The 18,401-nt window shown below is 48.1% G+C and overlaps 1 protein-coding gene and 1 long non-coding RNA gene across 4 annotated transcripts in view; one reads left to right on the top strand and one right to left on the bottom strand.

Moving 5' to 3' along the window:
- Positions 1-13,893, bottom strand: part of LOC124233511 (DNA-binding protein SATB2) — a 181,921-nt gene extending 168,028 nt beyond the window's left edge. The window contains exons 1-2 of one of the 3 annotated variants that reach the window (XM_046650661.1): positions 13,812-13,893; positions 9,221-9,448 (exon numbers count right to left, since the gene is read on the bottom strand). In XM_046650661.1, coding sequence (XP_046506617.1) covers positions 9,221-9,389 — 169 coding nt within the window. In that variant the 5' untranslated portion in view covers positions 9,390-9,448; positions 13,812-13,893. Of the gene's footprint in view, positions 1-9,220; positions 9,449-9,618; positions 10,135-10,690; positions 10,788-13,811 lie in introns of those variants that run through there. The other 2 variants (XM_046650660.1, XM_046650658.1) reach the window with 2 other exon arrangements.
- LOC124233512 (uncharacterized) lies at positions 11,227-13,970 on the top strand. The gene is made up of 3 exons (XR_006887083.1): positions 11,227-11,364; positions 13,519-13,638; positions 13,830-13,970. It is a non-coding gene; the product is annotated as an uncharacterized LOC124233512 (long non-coding RNA).
- Positions 13,971-18,401: the final 4,431 nt, after the last annotated feature.

Raw genomic sequence — 18,401 nt, 5'->3', positions numbered from 1 at the left:
CATAAAATAGAGGAAGATTGGCACAGATGGTAGCTCAAGGACAATCTTCCTCAAGCAAAAAGAGGAAGATTGGCAACAGATGTTAGCTCAGGGCCAATCTTCCTCAACAACAACAAAAAAGCCTTCCGAGCTGTTTGATATAAACTCCACTCTGAAGAGGATTATGCTTGGGACAGTCCTGGGCTTATGAGACTTCTACCCAGAAGAGTTTACTGTCTATCTTATTCCTTTCATTTGCCACCCTCAGAAAGGTTTCTAAATATTGAACCCAAGAAAACTTTTAGCTACAGATCAAAGAACTATTCTCCCCTAAATCTGTCAACCAGGTCCAACCTTGCACTCCAGCTGCTCTGACAGCCAACATTATTTGTGGTTTTAGTACCCCTGCAATGAGCAAGGGTTAACTCCAGTGTCTGGGCTCAACTCCACTGTCATCACCCAAGTTTTCAAGAGCTCACAGTTTCCACGAACAGAGAAAGAAATACGGCTCCAAGTGAAAGAAAACTAGCCACTGATTTTGGCTGCTGCCAGCCGGTTGGCTCCAAGTTGCTGAAAGCTCCCCTCTGGGGAATGAGGGCTCAGCACTGTGAAGGATTATCGATTGAATGGTTCCAATGATTGCAAATCGAGGCCAGAGCCTGTGCATCTCAGGTGACAGTTCATGTCACCTGAGTGAATGTCAGGCGATGTGTACACGTGGAACCTCGGGCCCCCCCCCCCAGCCCCATGTGTGCTGAGAAGAAATAAGGGGGCTCATTATTCATCTTCAACCCTCTCCCAGTCCCCTTCAGCCTGGTTAGGACTTCCAGAGAAGGAGGAACAGAAGGCCCAGGAACCACACCTAACCCTCACTTGCAGGGCTTTGTACCAAAAGAAACATTCATTACTTTTGACTTCCATTTACACAGGTGAGAAAAAAAAAAAAAAAAAAAAGAAAGGAGGTAGTTATACCTCGGGGAGAATGTGAGAAAATGTGATTTCCCTTCTCAAACTCTGTATGAAGACAAATCGGTGAGCATTTTTAATGTCTCCTGAGCAACCACCTCCCAGGGGCCCCTCTCTGAACTTCCCAGGGAGGAGCAAGAATCAAATGGTCTCACCTCAAAACAGATTTTGGCTAATCAACACGGCAAAGTAAGTGAAAAGCACTTCCGTTATTCTGCATCTTCTCCGAGACTAAAAATTTGTACACTGCGTGACAGGTCCACCTCATTTTTCTTAATGATGTTTTCATTATTCTTTCACTCAATTAAAGCAGAAATGGATATTGCATCTTCTGACTGTGTAATTGTTATTGTAATCTGTTTTCGATCACTGCTTGGGAAATGGGTCCAAAACAACATACACTCTCCACTGCCTCGGAAGGCAAGTCATTTTCTTTTACTACGACACTTAAAGAGACATTTATCATGCTGCTCTGTTAGCATCTCTGGATTATGAAAAAAGAAAGTTCTTGTTCTGTTAACCAAAAAAAATAACGTTTCGAAAACGCTGCTATTTGAAGAGCTTTGCTATGAAGGCATTTTCCTAATAAGCTATCAGTTTTGCCTTTCCTTATATGTATAAATAATTGGAACAAATGCAATAAAAATAGGCAATTTTAATATGGGAAATAATCAAGAAATTTGAAAATCAATCAGATTCAGTTATAAAAGAACTGATATACTTGCTTTCCAGCCAAATATAAAAACAAGTAAAAAATATTTTTAAAAGAAAGAAAAAGATATCTGTGCTTAACGTGATGAAATTCAAATTGTTTCTATGAAAAATGCAAATCACCTCTGTCAGATCTTAGTGCTTTGGAAAACATTTGCTCTAACTGGAGTCTCTATTAATTTTTCTTCATATTTGTGCAAGTCTTCAACAAAACAAAGAAAGTTACTGAGCTGCTGTGCACATTTCAATAACTCTGCAACCATCAGTGGACACCGCACAGTTCCTCTGGTGTAAAATGCCTCTCTTCATGAAAGGCAGCTGGCAGGGTTTCCCTTTAACTTTTTGATCTTTGTTGTTATGTTATGCTACAGTTTAATAACCCACCGTGCTAAGATAAAAATCCATTCCAATGATAAGGCAACTAGCTGAGGGCAGAACCCAATTTGCCTTATATACCAGCAAACAGTAATAATAGCAGGAGCAACTAAAATTGGAATATACTTCCCCCGAGAGTTTTACTATCCTAATATGTCATAACCACAAAAAAAGAATATTCTTACTACAATACAAGACTGCCATAATTTGCTGATAACTTTCCTACAAGGTTCAAATTCTTAAAATTTTTATTAATGCTTTTTTCTTCCTTTCAAGCATTTGTCAAACTAGTAACTTTAATATTCACTAATTTTTAAGTTTTAAAAGTATACACATCAATTAAAAACAGAAAAAATACACGCCATAAACCCAATTGCCATAATTATATATCTAAGTTACATTTAATCCATAAAAGGGCATTTTTACCTAGTTTTTTAAAAATATGGAACATGTAACTTTGCAAATGAGAAGCAAAAGACACACGTTGTAGAGGACAATTTCTGACGCAGCCTGTCACCGCCACTTAATTATACTGACTTTACCACAATTTTTTAAATCACTTGTTATTAAACAGCAAAACAATTCTGCTAATTGAAAGCAAAAAAAATTATATAGAATTCGATGATTTTGAAAACTCCACCATGGAACATTTTTACATAAACACTGTGTAGCATGAAGGACTTGTGGGGCTTGTTTCATGTAAAAGAAGAAAATAAATGTTTGGTTGATCGCTGACAATAAGGGAACCAATGTGACTTCAGAAAATGGAAAATAACACACTACAGAGGCTACCTCTGTGCTTTTTTGGAAATCTCTAAGTCCTCAACTGGCTTTTGTTTTAACTCATACCTCAATTCCACTCAGGGCCGTCTACTCTGACTTTGAAATATCTATCACATTACCCGTAAGTAGTAGGATGATGAATTCTTTGTATATAAAGATCCATTTTTAACACATAGACATTTGCAAACCTCTATCACACTTTAAAATAAAAAGAATTCACAGCCCTCCTCACTGGCACCCTAAATTAATGCTGGAGAGCACTGGGGATTGGAAGGGAGAAAGGCCCCATGCAATCAAAGACAGCAGAGGGAAATCACTCATTTTAAAACGGCTGTAAAGAAAAGAATGCAAATTAAAAGGCAAATTCTCTTCTTCGGTTTTTTGAGTTAAGCATAAAGGTCTCCTACTTGAAACCATTTTCAGTTATTTCTTTCTTTTCTTTCTTTCTTTTTTTTTTTTTTCCAAAATATAATGAGTTAAAATGTATGGGTTGGATCCAACATTTCACTGCTGTTCTTATTCCTGGGGCGTGGGGGAGGGGGAACTTGCTGCCAAAGCTTCTGAAAAGAGAGTTTGGGCTGCTAATTTTCCGTTCACAAAATCTAAATTCCCCTTATGCATCTCACACAACTCATGAAATAATATGAAACAGTATTATATCACTGCAAATTGAGACATTTTTATCAAAATAAAGAGTGATGATGCCAACATTTCATTTGTCATTTCCCACTTGTCACTTTTCACTGACAAACTGTTACACATACAACTTTTGTCAAATGCTCCATCTTTAAATATGTTCCAAATGCCATTGTATCTCAGCATTCATGCAAGGAAGAGAGTAAAAACTATTACGTTACCACACATTAGTTATATAGGTTAAAAAAAAAGTCTACTTCTTAGAGAAAAGAACATAAAGGACTTTTTATTTATTTACATGCTATGTAGGATAAAGTTTGGTTTCCTGAAATAAAACAAATTATGTACATACTTTACGCACCTAACGTGAGGTTATTAGTTACAAGAAACTTTTTTAATGGTGAGAAATTGGGTCATTTTTACTTCAACAGAAACCTAAAAACTCTAAAAAGACCAAAGAAAATAATACAATTTGGAATTCATCTAGCCCTGTTCATTTAATATATCTTTCTTTATATATGCATATAAACTGTCTCTACACCAAATTCTTTTTTTAAAAAAAGAAAAATAAGGGTGTTAAATTATCCAAGTAGAACCACCAAACTTGACTGCTTACCAGATATACCTTGCCAGATACACCAAATAATTACCCTGTCTTGCCTGGAATAAAACTGACTTCCATATTCTTAAGATAACTTAAATTTATATTCTTAGATGTCTAATAAACGGTGATGAGTCTGTTTCTCTCCCTCCAGAGACAGAAGGGCAAACATATATACACATATATATTCAAAAAAGGAGAGAAGAATAACACGGGATATCTAAGATGTGCACACTGATTCTGCTAGTCACAACCCACCCCCCCAAAAAGGATGATGCTGCTTATTTTCTGCAGAGGTTAAAAAACAGACGCCTTAAGGGACATTGACATAGTTCCAACACACATACACATACACACACGTTTCACTGCAGATGATCTTGAATATATAATGGTCAGTGGGTTTCTGCTGATGGAACATAAGGCTTCCAAAATTACTCGAAACATCAAATTATGCTCAGGACTTAGAGGGGCGGATACCCTATGTTCTGTTTAATGTGTACGTTCCATTGCATATATTTTTTTAACCAAGTATATCTTTATTTTAATAACAGGCCGAGGACTAAAAACACTTTAGAGAAGGGCTATTTTTCTACCTCAGCAAAACTACAGAGGACAGTCTAGATTGTTGGATGACCCCAAAGGCTAAGGTCATTCTATTTAAATCTTACACTTGTTAAAAAAAAAAAAAAAAAAAACGTGGAATGGAAGAGGGAAATACAATCTTTTCTCTTTTGAAGTAATAACACAAGTCCTCCCTACAAGCATAATGGTGTTCATCCTTGGCTAAAATAAATTTAATGAGTTTTCTCCATTTCGCCGACGTTGACAATGAGTTTCTAAATTTCTAAGTATTTTATACATTTCAGTACATCAACATCTATACTCTTTCATATCTGCACTCCTTTCGGAAAGTCGAATGTCTCTCTACAACTGTTAATATGGTGAGGACACCTGACCCGAACTGCATTTCTTTTCATCGAAAAGGAAATGTTCCACAGGTAGACTATTAAATTAACTGTTGTTATAGACAATGTTCAGCTCTAAATGAGGCTCTGCTCAGCAACTGGGATCATATTTGCTTCCCTATTAGAATACATTGGTGTGTATTGCATGATTACTTTTTTCCCTTGCAACAAGCCAGTGATGTTCTTGAAAGGGCTGCTTGGTAGCAAGAATAGGTCTACTCTGGGTCAACTAGCTATAGATAACTTCAACAGACAATTCTTCAACAAAATTAAATTGCTATTTTAAAAACTAATTCTTTTTCCCAAAAAAGCAATTTTTTTCAAAAAAAGCAAATATCTCTAAAAGATATTCCCAGTGTTTAAACATTTTCCCCTAAACTCTAGAACATTTAACACCAAAAAAATTATCAAAATTCATAAGAAAATGAAAAATATCAAAGATTTCTGATGTTTAATGCCTCCTATCAGCAAATACACCATCTGGTATACTCAAGCACTCTTCATTCAGTTTAAATAAAGCTGTCTGAAAGTTCTTCTCTAAGCCAACATTAAAAAATGAAAATGCTTGTGTTAACAATAAATGAAGCACAATAATTTATTGCTATTAAAGCACAACTGGCCAGCACCTTTCAGCAGTCCAGGAGGAAAACAGAATGCCTTGCTTCCTATGGAACCTTGATTGGCATCACTTTCATTTTATGCTGTAGGTTGCGTGGCTGAAGCATCACATACAGCAGAACATTTTAGGTACTTATGCTAATGGTGGTAAAGAGGATCATCTGATTCTTATTTTTGTCATCCCTAACAATCTTCTCTTTTTCTAAATCTTCAAATAGATCTGTAAGTCGTAATCAACAATTTCACAAATATAAATTCCCCCACCATTAATCATCCTTTTTCAAAATCCTTATGGAGTGAATTACTAGCTGAGAGGGGACGCCAATTCTAGTAAGTGAATGTTACCCAGCAGGGATATAAAGCTGTCAACACCACGGTGCTCTTGCTTGCTCTAAACTCTCTCCCAGCCTTCATATGTTTTTTAAAGAGATATTAGCCTTTTTTTTTCCTGAGGACCTTCTATAAAAGCCGACTGTTATACATATCTGAGCACTTATATTTTATTACATACATGCTTTAAAATACACTGCCTAGATAAGAGCAAAAACATCCTAGAAAGTGTTGGAAAGGCAAAACAAAACTGATCTACTTTCTAATAGTCTTCTAAAACTAATCACATTGTAAACAACACACTAACTTTTAAGTCCCCTATTAAAGCGCAACCTTGAAGGACTGTGATAGTGTACCTACCACCTCAACTAGTTAAATCTAGACACTAAAATAATGGCTCTCTTTTTTTTTTTTACAAACACTTGGTTCTCAAGAAAAACCACAGCAAACTCTCTCCCTAAAAAAGTAGAACAGCAACAGAATTTACTATTGCAACCAATTCATTCAGAAACATTTCTTCACCTCACTGTTTATCAAAAGCAGTAGGATAAGCTGCCATTTGTTGGGCGACCAATTAAACTTAATGATTCCCCCTATTTTTAAGGGGAGAAGTTTCAAGAAAGAGAATCACTAAAGGTTAACAAATTTATCCTCCCAAATTTTGAGCTCTATTTTTAAAACATATTATTATAGCCATCTTTACAACACTGACAAGACTGCAATATATCTGGGAATGGTAATAAATGACGCAGAGCTATAAATATTTTTGTAGTTTCTATGCTTATTCTATTGCTTCATAAGGAAAATTTAAACAAAAGGAGGTAGGGTGATAGAAATATATCTGTTTCATATTTACCTTATGTTTCAAAAAAAAAAGTCTTTCTGCTATAAAGAACTGCTAACAGGAAATATATTTTAAAAATATTTTAGAATTTAGAATGTGGATTTTTTAAAGGCTTTGCCTTTCTCCAATTTATATACATGATTAAAAGCTACAAAGAAATGAAATTATTAATATCTTAATGTACACTTGGAAACTACATAAACTTAAACCCACAAAATAATCATTAACATTCAATAAGAAAACTTTGTACTACCAAAATTTTTATGTTCCACGTCATTATATTTTAAAGCTTTCAAAGTTAAAATCTTTCCAAACAATCTATTATGCTATATATAGCAAAATGTTTCTTTTAAAAAGAATCTTTAAAAATCTATCATATGCAAACTATTTTCACCACTTTACTATTAAGTATCATAAATGGTACTTATTGAGACAAAATAATATCATCTCTATTTTCAGTTTGGGAAGCAGCTAATAAGAACTCTGATATTACTAAATTAAGTTAAAGCTCAGAAAAAGTGACTAAAGCAGCTTGTTGAAACAAATCTACTATTCCTTACCAAGACTTAAGAATTTTAGTTTACATCAAATTTATAATAAGTGGTCAAATGTGAATTAAAGTCTCAGAAAATATGAAAAGCGACCACTGTTTTACACTCAAGGTACCCCTGGTCAACAAAACCAGGTAGTTTCTTTCATAGTTCAATACAATATAGAAAGAAAAAATACAACTTGTTTTAGGGAAGCACAATTGTTAACAATTACATTCTAAAATGTTCAGAGAGTCTTTTCAATTTAGTGAATTTTATTAGGTCTTCAGAAAGAAAGTGAAATTTTAAGTCCAAGCTTTTTCTTGATGCCTCAGGCCACTTTAAGAACACATCCCCTCCAAGGATTTCCAAAAGGTTTTCAATCAAACATTATCAGCACTTATATTGTCTCACATTTGGCTCCATCATATTCACCTCATATTTTTCTTTCTTATATTTATATACTAAACGATACGAAAAGTCCTAAGGGATTGCTCCAGTCTCAAGACAACACATTAATAAAGCCCACTCTGAAAAAGTGGGTCACTGAACTACCAAGTGCTCTTTGCTTCCTTAAAGTATATCCTCACGTCCCTCAAATGGAAGACACATAAGGAACAATCTATAGCCAAATAATTTTTTTAAAGCTTTAGAAATTGCAAGAATGAGTGCTTCTCAGGGGAGGTGATTAATATAAGGAACTAAGACAAATCATCCTGAATGTCCACCATGAAGAAATAGTAATAGCAAAATAAGGAAAACTAAAAATGTGTTATTTTATAAAATGTGTGTTTTTAACTTCTTAAAAGGGAGTGGACATATAGAGTTAAGTATTTACTTCGAAATACATACTATGACTATTTAGAACATGGGATTGGAGCTTATCACTAGGTTTTGCCAGGGTTTTATATCATTTCAGGCAGGCTAATATAAAGAACTATATTAAATAGGCTACCGCTGAAAATATTAGAGAAAAAAAATCCTTCAGAAGTAAAAAAATTTTAACTAGTGATTTATCTCAAACACACAAAAAATTAATGCCATGTAGAATTGTGCATTTTATATGTAAAAAAAACTAAACAAGTGGCACATGAACCTCAAAATATTTAAATGTGTAAATTTCTCATATCTTTATTTTATAAAATTACTTTTCTTAACCACTTTAAAAGAAAGCAGTTGTTTAAATAGCAAAAATGACAAAAGATTTTCTGTAAATAATATTAAATTCTTGGAAAGGGAAACAGCATGGAGCCAGAAGGACTACTACGTTCTTTGTACCTGTCTTGCTATAATTCATAACAAAGTTCCGAATGCATATGCCTTTAATCTCCATAGGAAACAGTAGCATTAAAGCCTCTCGCGGCTGACAGATTCGTGGTGATTCTTTATTTGCCCCTGGAAATGTGGCAGGGAACGTTTCCAGTTGTTACTCATTGTCTCAGCCCTGTCCTACCTCAAAAGTGACACCGGCACTCGGGCCCCTGGGCCAGCCTGAGCGTGAAAGACTAATCCACCAACGCGAACGCCCCTAGACTTCATCCCTACTACAGACACTCTGAGGCAAGGCAAAGGAGTTAAATCACTAAAAGCTCTCTAGGAAAATCTAGAAACAGTTAGCTGGCTGTGACATAAACCTGCCAACACCTCAGAACACAGTGGCAAAGTGCCCAAAAAATGCCACCCTCTGGGTAAACCACTTTCTTGTTTCAACTCGAGATGAAGCTACCAGTTGCAGATGAGAGGCGACAGGGGCATTATTTGGCAACCTGGAGCTCACTTCCTGTAATCCTACACCGCGACAGCGCCTAATCAACCTGAACCCTGACACCCGGGCCATTATCGCCGGGCCGCGGGCCTCGCGCCTCCCGCTCGGGGCTGTTACCTCCCACGGCCTTGGCCACGGCGCCGTTGGGCCTCCCGCGGGCTCCCATGGGGCTGCCGTTCTGCTCCAGCCGGGCCACCTTCGCCGGGGGAGGCCCCTTGACGTCGGGGCTGCCGCTCCGCCGGTCGGGGCTGTCCCGCAGACACGGGCTCTCGCTCCGCCGCTCCATGCTGCTCCGACTCGGAGACAAAGTTCCCACCGGCAGGTCGCAATAAAACGCGCAGGGACCTAGGGAGGGGGCGGGGGGGAGGGAAGGGGGAGGGAAAAAAAAAAGAGGGAAAACCGCTCACACACGTGATAGACGTTCAGGCCAGTGGCAGAGCGCTGCACCAAAGCCACACAAACTTCCTCCCACGCTGCCCGAGGGGCCCGAGCCGGGAAGCCGGTCCCCACCTTACCCTGGGCGGCCCAAAGGAAGCCCAGAGCTTAGGGTGCTGCGACTCTGCCCAGTCCCTGCTCCCCAGGAGTTAGCCCTCGGTGACGACGGCCGGCCCGCGCCCAAGGGCGCCCAGAGGTGGCCCATTCATTGGGACGGGGTGGGCATAAACCGTTCTCGGGTGCGACAGCCTCGCCGTCTGGGGGTCAGAGTTGCGGAAGAAGTGAACTTCAGAAAAAGCTATCTCACCCACTCGAGGAGGGGGTGGGGGATGTACACAAGACCCTAAGAAACCGATTAACCGCATGCTGAAGGCGCCGTGAATGGCGGGGCAGGAGCCGACGGCCTGGCAGAAGGACCCCTCGAATTCCCGCTCTTTACCTTTACCCAGCACGTCTTGAGACACATACACACTTTACACAAAATCAACCCTAATTCCACATCATAAGTATCCAAAAACACTTGGAAGTATTCATCACAACCACCTCCAGAAGAACCTTCAACACAAGGGCGGGGGGGCTACTATTTTAGAACGTTCTTATCTTCATCCGATCCTAAGTGATTTTTTAAAAACTCTTCAGTATAAAACACAAAAGCAAAAGAGCATTTCAATTATTACGTGCAGGAGCAGCCTTTATCAACCCCAATTTTAAAATCTCTCCAAAAAGTTTTCCTGTGGGTCGCTTGGCTGGCAGCGCGCTCCTCAAGGAACCCGCAGATCTCGGCACCCCTGGATTTTGGGGCGACGGAGAAGGAGGGGGAAACACCTTAGGAAACGGCGCTCACATTGTCACTGACATCCCCAAGAAGCAGGGACCCGGCACAACAAAGTGCGCTGCGAATCCTCGCGGGCGCTCTCGCCGTGGGAGAAGCCGCGTCGCCACAGCTCGAGGAGACAAGGTGGGGGTGGCAGAGGGGAGAGGAGAGATGCGAGAGATGCGGAGACGCCGCGGGAGGGCTGCAGGGAAGATTCCGCCCGCATTCCCGGCTGCGCTGTCCCGGAGGGCGAGAGCTGCCTGGAGGGGACGCAGCCAGACCCGGGGCTTCCCCGAACTCCCGAGCGGGGCGCGGGAGCCCTCGCCCCGCGTACTTACTGCTCACGGTCTGTCTGTAACTTGGCTGGCTGGGGCTCTGTCCATGGAGCAAAAGTAGAGAATCCAGGGTGGAAAGTTTCTGGTGCTTTGCCTTGCAGTGTTCTAGTCTTCCTTTCTCTTTACTCCTTCCCCTCTCCTCTTCCCCAGGTCCTAACGTTTAAGGTCCTGGGTCAGGGTGTCTTCTAGTGCGGAGATGGTTGTTATGATGATGATGATTGGGGAGGGGGTGGGGTAGGGGGAGGAGGAGGAGAGGGAAAGGAGGGCTCCTCCAAAGGGGCACCCGAGCGAGCAGGGGGAGGGGACGGCGGAGGAGGGGAGAAGAGAAGGAGGCTGAAAAAGCCTTTTCACACCTTCGGGAAGGAGACCCGTTCTGGAGAGAAAGGGCTGAGAGCTGGGAGGCGGCGGAGGCGGGCCGGGGCTGCCGCTTCGCGGGGCTGCTAGCTCGCGAGGAGGCGCGGCCGGAGCCGTAGGGCCGGTGCCACCGAGAGCCGAGAAGGCGCAGGGACCCGGGACCGCGCGCGGGAGGAATCGCGGCGGCTGCCCAAGCTGTCACCTCCAGCCTCTCCCCTCTTGGCCGCCGCCGCCAGCAGCCAGAGCCGGACTCACTGACAAGCCGCAGAGAGAGACACACTGAGAGGGAGATGATTATTAGTTGCGTTGAGTCATCAGGCAAAGTGAGTCCTTTTGGGTTGTCCTCGGTTTCCGATTTCTCCCCCTCCCCCTTTCCGTCCCCAGATCTAGCGCCTTCAAAATAATAATTTGGGGTGGGGGTAGGGGAAGTCTCTGGGTTATTTCGGGATGAGGGTTGGGGGGGAAAGATCTAAACCCAAGCCAGACTGGTCCACCGCAATGAAGGAGGAGAGTGGGGGGCGGGGAGGAGGGCTGGGGAGGTTGCGGGGGAAGGGGGGCCCCGCCTGGCAGGAAATTAAACATCAATCAATCAATCGCTGTGAGCCCGGCGACCCAACAGCGGCGGGGCTGCGGAGGATGCAGAGGGACAGGCGAGGGGTGGGTGGGAGGCAGGGAGGAGGGAGGAGAAGGAAGAGGAGAGCCGGCGGTGGGAGAGCGGTGTGGCGAGCACCGCGCGCGCAGGGCGGCGGAGGACCGATGGCAGCGAACCGGGTGCCGCGCGGGGCGCTGGCCGCGGCCGGTGGGTGGGTGCGCCCGGGTGCCGGCGGGCGCCGGGGCCCGGGGTCTGGTCCTCCTCCTCGTGGCGGGTCCAGGGCGCGGCTGCCTCGCCCAGCCCCTAGGCGCGCTCGTCCCGGCGCGGAGGCGGAGGCGACGAGGCAGGAGCTGGCTGCCTGTCTCCCGGCGGAGGCGCAGACCGACGCGCAGGAGGCGGCCGCGCTGCCTCGGCTCCCGGTGCTGCCAACTGCGCCGAGTACTTTCGACTTTGGAGATAGGAGGGCTATCGCCTCCCCCACCCACCGCCTCCGCCCACCACCCACCGCCTCCGCCCCTCCGAGCAACTTTTCCCGGTGCCTGCGAGCTCCCCCTCGGCGCGGAGCCGGCCGTCCGGGCCCGCCGCGCCGCCGCCCGCGCGGGGAAGGCCGCTTCTCGCTCAGAGCCGGCGCGGCCGCGGGTCCCGAACAATAGCCCGGCTGTCCCAAATGGCAGGAGCACCGGCCCTGCCCGCCGGGCTGCGGGTGGCACAGGAGCGGGAGCTGCGCGGGGGGCGCGGGGCGGGGGACATCCCTGGACGACGTCCCTGGAGCCCTGGCGGCGCCGGCGACATCTCGAGCAGCGGGGCCGGGGCCGCCTGGAGGCCGTGACGCGGTGGCGGCGAGGGCGGTGGGGCCGCCTGTCCTCCGGCTGCGGGGCTGGCACTCCTGGGACCCCAGGCGGCTCGAGCCCTGGGCTTGGAGCGTGGGGAGGGCTGGGCGGTGGGGACCCGGCTTCCCCTTCCCGGGGGAGGCCGCGCGGGGGCGTCCCCAGCGGGTCCCGCGGAGGCGTCACCGAACCACAAACTTTTGCCCACTCCCGCGGCAAAGCCGCCCGCAGCCCAGCGCCGGCCGCGGTGCCCATTTAAGGTGGCGCGGGCGCTAGCCGAGCGGACCAGGCTCGGGCCGCGCTTTTGTCCCGGAGGTCCTCCTCGGGCGCGGGACCTCCTTAAACAGAAGCACGTGGACAGGCGCCGCGGGCCCCCGCGAGACGCTCGGGGCGCCGGCTGACATTCGCGGTCCCGACCTGGGGCGGGAAAATGTGGACGCGTCCCCGCCCGCCTTGAGGCCGATGAAGTCCCCTCAGCAGGCGGCACCGCCTGTCCCTCCCGCACACCTCGGCTCTCCTTCCTAGTCTCCTGGACCCCGAGGACTCCCCACCCTCTCGCCGCCTGAACCACCGGTCCCCCTTAAGAAGCGTTGACTGTACGGCGGCGCCAGAGGGCCAAACTAAATTCGGCTCCGGGAAACGCGCTCGGGGGGCAAGTCTGGAAATCCTGGTCCGGCGCAGGGACAGCGGGAAGCCGCGCCAGCCTAGTGTGCTCGGGCCAGGCTGCCGTCCACTCGCCGCACCCACCCGGTGGTCGGCGTGCACGCGGCCACCCGCTCAAAGGCAGGGACCTGGGAGGCGGGGGAGCCTCTAGAAGAGAAGGGGTCCCAGAAGCAAAATTTGCCCCCGGCCTAAGTCTCAGCGCCTAGATCCCGGAGAACCCCGCACCCAGGCGCCGCCCACCAAGTTCCAAAGGAGCCCCGGGCGACCCGGGAGGCGGTCGGAGCCCAGCCGAGAAAGGAAGCCAGCAGGATAGTAACCCTTCAAAGAGCCACCCTGGAGATTTAGGCAGCGTTTTTTTCCCCCTGTTTTTTTATTCCCCAAACCCCATCCCCCAGGCTCCCCTAAACGAGCGGGTTAGAGAAAATGCTCAATTCGAAGTCTGTGAGAACAAAGTGGCTCAAGTGAATCAACTCGTGGTGGTAGCTAAAAGGTTTTTGGCTGCAAACAAACAAACTGTAAGTTTGATCGACAAACTTTTTTTTTAACCTGTAATATCACGTCGGAATGGGAAGGGGGTGTTGCAAAAACCAGCTGCCGCTGTCAAAGTTTGAGCCCGTTTCCAAAATGGGGAAAGGCGCATTTCTTATTAATATCTTCACAACGATAATAATGCTGTTTCTTTCCTTACCTTGGTGTTGAACTGCAGAATCCTCCTCCGGATCAATGTCCAGGAACTTAGAAGAATTGGTGATATTAGGACCTCAGTACTTCTGGAAAAAAATGCAAATGGTTTAGCCAGGATCTTTCCTGTCTGATTCGTCACTATTATTATATCTGATGATGCGAATGGTTGGAGCGATTCAATCATAAGTCATTAATGAGCTATTTTATAAACACCGCTGTCTGAAGATCTTCATTTACATTTTGCGAAGGATCTCTTCGCGAACCTCCCAGGCTTGTGTCAACAGCATGATTACGGGACTTCAGTTACACTCATAAACAACACAGCCGTATTGTTAATCGGTTAATATTTTATAAAGTGTAAATATTTTATTATGTTTTGAAGAGAACTATTGATTCTAAATTATTAAACCTCTGAGAAGGACGATTTAAATAAAGTATACAATTAAGTACAATTAAATGTACATTGGGACTAGTTTGTTTTCAGATTCTGCACCCTTTTAAATTCATTGATTTTTCTCCTCATTGGAGTTCCCTCTTGTCTGTTTTTGGTAGTGAACAATTCTATCATTTTGGGCAAAAGAACTCAAATTATTTAAAATTGCATTTAACATAGATGAGAATATCGGATACTGTGAATTATTACCAGAAATGTATTTTGGATTTTTTGTAGATTTATGCTTAGTGACACTTTTTACAAATTTCTTTGGATTTAAAAAAGGAGAATCCTAGAAAGTTTTGTGATATATGTCTGGCGTGAGGTTTTTTTCCTTGAGTTTTGTCCCTAATAAAGGCCTTTTCTGTTTCAAATTACATAAGCTTTTCACTGCACAATTTTCGTATTGACTTTATTTCAACTGAAGTAAGTGATCCTTTTCAGCATGTTTAATTTTGAAAATAAGAAATTTTAAATAACATTTTTACCTTTTGCTAGGATTTTCTGCTTTTTAAACAGTAAATAAATTATGATGATTCAAAAGTTTTGTTTGGTTTCGTTTTATATTGCTCAAGTGGTTTATTTCCAAACATTTTTTAAACAAAATCACACTCAAGAAAAGAATTGGTTTTAATTACGTTTGGGGTTTTTTTAAAAAATAATTTGATCCAAAACGCATTTTTGCACATTACGTGATAGTTTGCTCCAGCGCTTAAAGCATAAAGTTCACACTGGGGGACAGTTTTATCCCTCAGCTTGCTAGTCACTGACGTTTTTGTCGGGAATCTACTGAACAGTTTTTCTCCCTTCCTCCCCCACCCCCAATTTTTTTTCATATACTATTTAGTCAAAGGTCGCTTGTCTTTCATAATCACACTGAGATTTGTTATTTTAAAAATCAACGGATCTTTGTACGCTGGGCTTAAATAGGCATGTGTTTTCCTATTTCTTACGTTCTCCACTTTTCTCTCTATCTCTTGTCAGGCCTTTCTTCTCCTTTCTTTTACGGCCTGCACTTTTAATGACCACATTTCTTGATTTCTGTTTCTGGACACCGAGGTTTTTGCCGCGCTGGCTCTCAACTCTGGCCACCCTTCCTCCCCCAGTGCCCGCGCGGGACGGCCTAGGCCCTACGACCCGGGCGTAGGGTGCCGGGGGCGCGCGTGCTACTCTGGCTCTCGGCCCGGCCACTCGGGCCTCTGAAGGCCCAGCATCCATCGCCAGGCTCCCTGGATTTCAAGTCGGGTCACCCAGGCAAAGAGGCCCTCCCGGCAGTGCGCTGCCTCCTAGGGAACACGGGAGAGTTGTGCCGCGTGTTCCCTTCGCTCCCGCGCGCACGGGGAAAACTCTACGCGAATCGCGAGCGTCAAAAGCCTTCGACGGCTCCTGGGAACCCACGCGGGCCTGCCTCTCCCCCCACCCCCCCGCCCCGGGCTTGCTCTGCTGGGGGCGAGAGGAGGGCGGGAGGGACTCCTTTCTTTCACATGAAGCCCACGCCAGCTCTGAAGCCAATTTCCGCCGCGGACTGTCCGGGGAGAGTTGGGCGACCAACATTTTCGCGGACCGCATTACTGCACCGGGCTTGGATTGGAAATTGGATGTGCCGGGGGGCCCAGGGCCCGGGGCCAGAACGCCCCGAGGGGAACGCGCCTAAAAGACAGCTCGACTAGAGTGGGCTCGAGCCCCTTCCCAGACTGCTCCGGGGCGTCTGGAGACTGACCGGGGCGCAGGGGCGGGGGACACTTACTCCGTTATCCGCACGCCTTTCTCGTTGGCATCAGAGCCGGACAAACCCCAACCCGCGCCGGGCAAAGATAAATTACTCTTGGCTCCCCCAGCGGCTCGGGGGGTCTGGGCGGGGGCGGAGCGGCGAGGAAGCCGTCGGGCCGCCTAAGGTAGGGGCGGTGGAGGTCCTGCTCCCATCCTCAAGCGAACGAGCTCCTGCGGCCCGGACAAAGAGATGCGTCTCGGGGAGACGACTGCTTGGGGAAGGGTGGTGCAACTAGTCGGCGTTAGATGGTGAGCCGAGTACCCAGGAGCCTGGAGGATCGGGGGTCCCGGGAACAGACAATGCAGAGGCCCAGAGGGCTCGAGGAGACGCGCGACGGTGGGCCTGGGCGCTGCCTCAGGCGACGATGGGAGCTTTCTGTCCCGGGGACCCAGATGTGGGGGACGGGAGAGGGCGTCGGGAGCGGGTACTGCCTGCCTCGAGTGAGGAAAGCGAGAGGACAGGTTTCGAAACTAGGGGAGTCGTGGTGGGGAAGATGAGGATGTGCTCTGGTCACGGCCGCGGGCTGGGAGGCCCGGGAAGGCGGAGGGCCTGCGGGCTCCGAGCACTCCTCCAGCGACGCGGGACAACGCCCCCGGGCTCCCCGATCCCTCCTTCTTTTCCAGACTCGGGAGCTTAATAGCTGGATCTTCCCGTGCAGCAGCGCAGCGAGAGAATGGCTGCCCTGCTAATCTAGTTTTTTAACATAGAAATCGACTTTAAACGACCGGGAGAACAAGGCGAAGGGGGAAAGAAAACGAAACGCCAAAGCAGCCACCGCCGCCTCCCCGCCCCTGCTGGAGGGGGAGTCGCGCTCCGGACCCGCCGCCTTTTCTATCCGGAAACACCGCGCGAGGCGGAGTTGGTCGGTGCCATCTCCAAGCCCCGGGCCCAAGGTGGCGGCGAAGAACCCCGTGGCCTCGACTCGTCGTCACGGCCCCGTCACCCCTGAGCCCGGGTCACTGCCCGGGTCCCAGACCCGAGCCTCGGCGTCCTCTCCCGACAGCGCCACCGCGTGGGCTGCGGCCGAAACCTGCGCCGCCCGTTCAGTCGGCGGCGTCCGGGAACCGGCCCTTCCGCGTCGCCTCCAGTCTTCGGGTTAAAGATGCTGCGGGGGATGGGCAGGTGCCCAGCCTGGGGGACAAACGGACCACCTAACACAAACACGCGCCCGGCAGGCAGAACAGAGGCGCCCTCCGTTTGTCCCAACCCCTCGTAATGAAAAGCACACATGGGAAGTCCAGGCCACGGCGCCCCACCTGCACCCAGACTCCAGGCAGGCCAGCCTGCGCCGTCCACTTCGCGCCACCCCTAGCAGGGCGAGCGAGCCCGGGAAGCCGGGGCCGAGGTGGCCCAAGCCAGAGCGGTTCTGGGAGCGCTTCGCAGCTCTGGGCCGCCGCCGGTCTCGAACCGCGCCAGAGTGCGCGAGGACGCATGCTGCGGGCCCAAGGTCCCGGTACCCGCTGGGACCGAAGACGAAGCGAGTGGCCGACTATCCCGCAGTCCGAACCCGTCCAGAGTGGCGGGGAACCTAGAGGGCCTCCCGGGCCGGCGACTCGCCTGTTGTCTCGGTTTCGCGAAACCCCACGGACACCCTCTTAGTCTGTCAAAGCTTGACCCCCGGGCTAAGGCCCAGGCGGCTGTGACAGCGGCGTCTGGGGCTGGGCTCTTCCCCACCCCGCGCTGCCTTGCCTCCCGGCCCCGCGGCCAAGCCCGGCCCAGCCCCACATCACCTCGCGCCGCCCGGAGCGACGAGAGGACTAGAGAGCCCCACGTCGGGCTTAGAGGACTCCAGGGGGTAGGTAGGGGCTTACTGTAAATAAACCCACTGGTCACACGCGCGCACACATCCACACACAGTTCGGGACTGCCAGCTATCGAAATGGACAACGACCTAGAAAGGTGTCAGTTCACCTGGTGCCCACCCCATTACGAAGCTCGCAGCCCCAACGAAACAGGAGCGAGCCCTGGACGCCCGAGCGCTCCCACGCGCGGCGCCCGGCGGCCCAGGCCCGGTGGCGCGGCGGCCGGCGGCTGTGCGGCGCTCGCCGCGCGGGGCCTCTCCACCACGCCCGCGTCGTGGGCTGCGACCTGTTCCCTTCCAGATGCTCACACCCCTGGGCCACGCGGAGCTGTCTCCCGGCGTGCCGGGCCCGGCACCCTGCCAGGCGGCTCACCTCGGCGGCCGCGCCTGCCGTTGCCCCCGGTGCCAAGCGGCCGGCCAGGGGCGGCGGGACAGAGCGCGGACGCTCCGCTCGCCTCCAGGAGCCTCCAGCCGTGCCCTCGGCGTCGCTCGGCCAGCCCTGGGCTGATTTAAATAACTAATAAGCTCAGAGAAATTTTACGAGGGGAACTTTTCCTTTTAGTATCAATAAAGCCTAGTAATTGGGCTT

The sequence above is a fragment of the Equus quagga genome, unplaced genomic scaffold (genome assembly GCF_021613505.1).
Source record: "Equus quagga isolate Etosha38 unplaced genomic scaffold, UCLA_HA_Equagga_1.0 203_RagTag, whole genome shotgun sequence".
Taxonomy (NCBI): Eukaryota; Metazoa; Chordata; class Mammalia; order Perissodactyla; family Equidae; genus Equus; species Equus quagga.
Note: the sequence above shows the minus strand (reverse complement) of the source record. Positions and strands in the feature narration are given on the sequence as shown.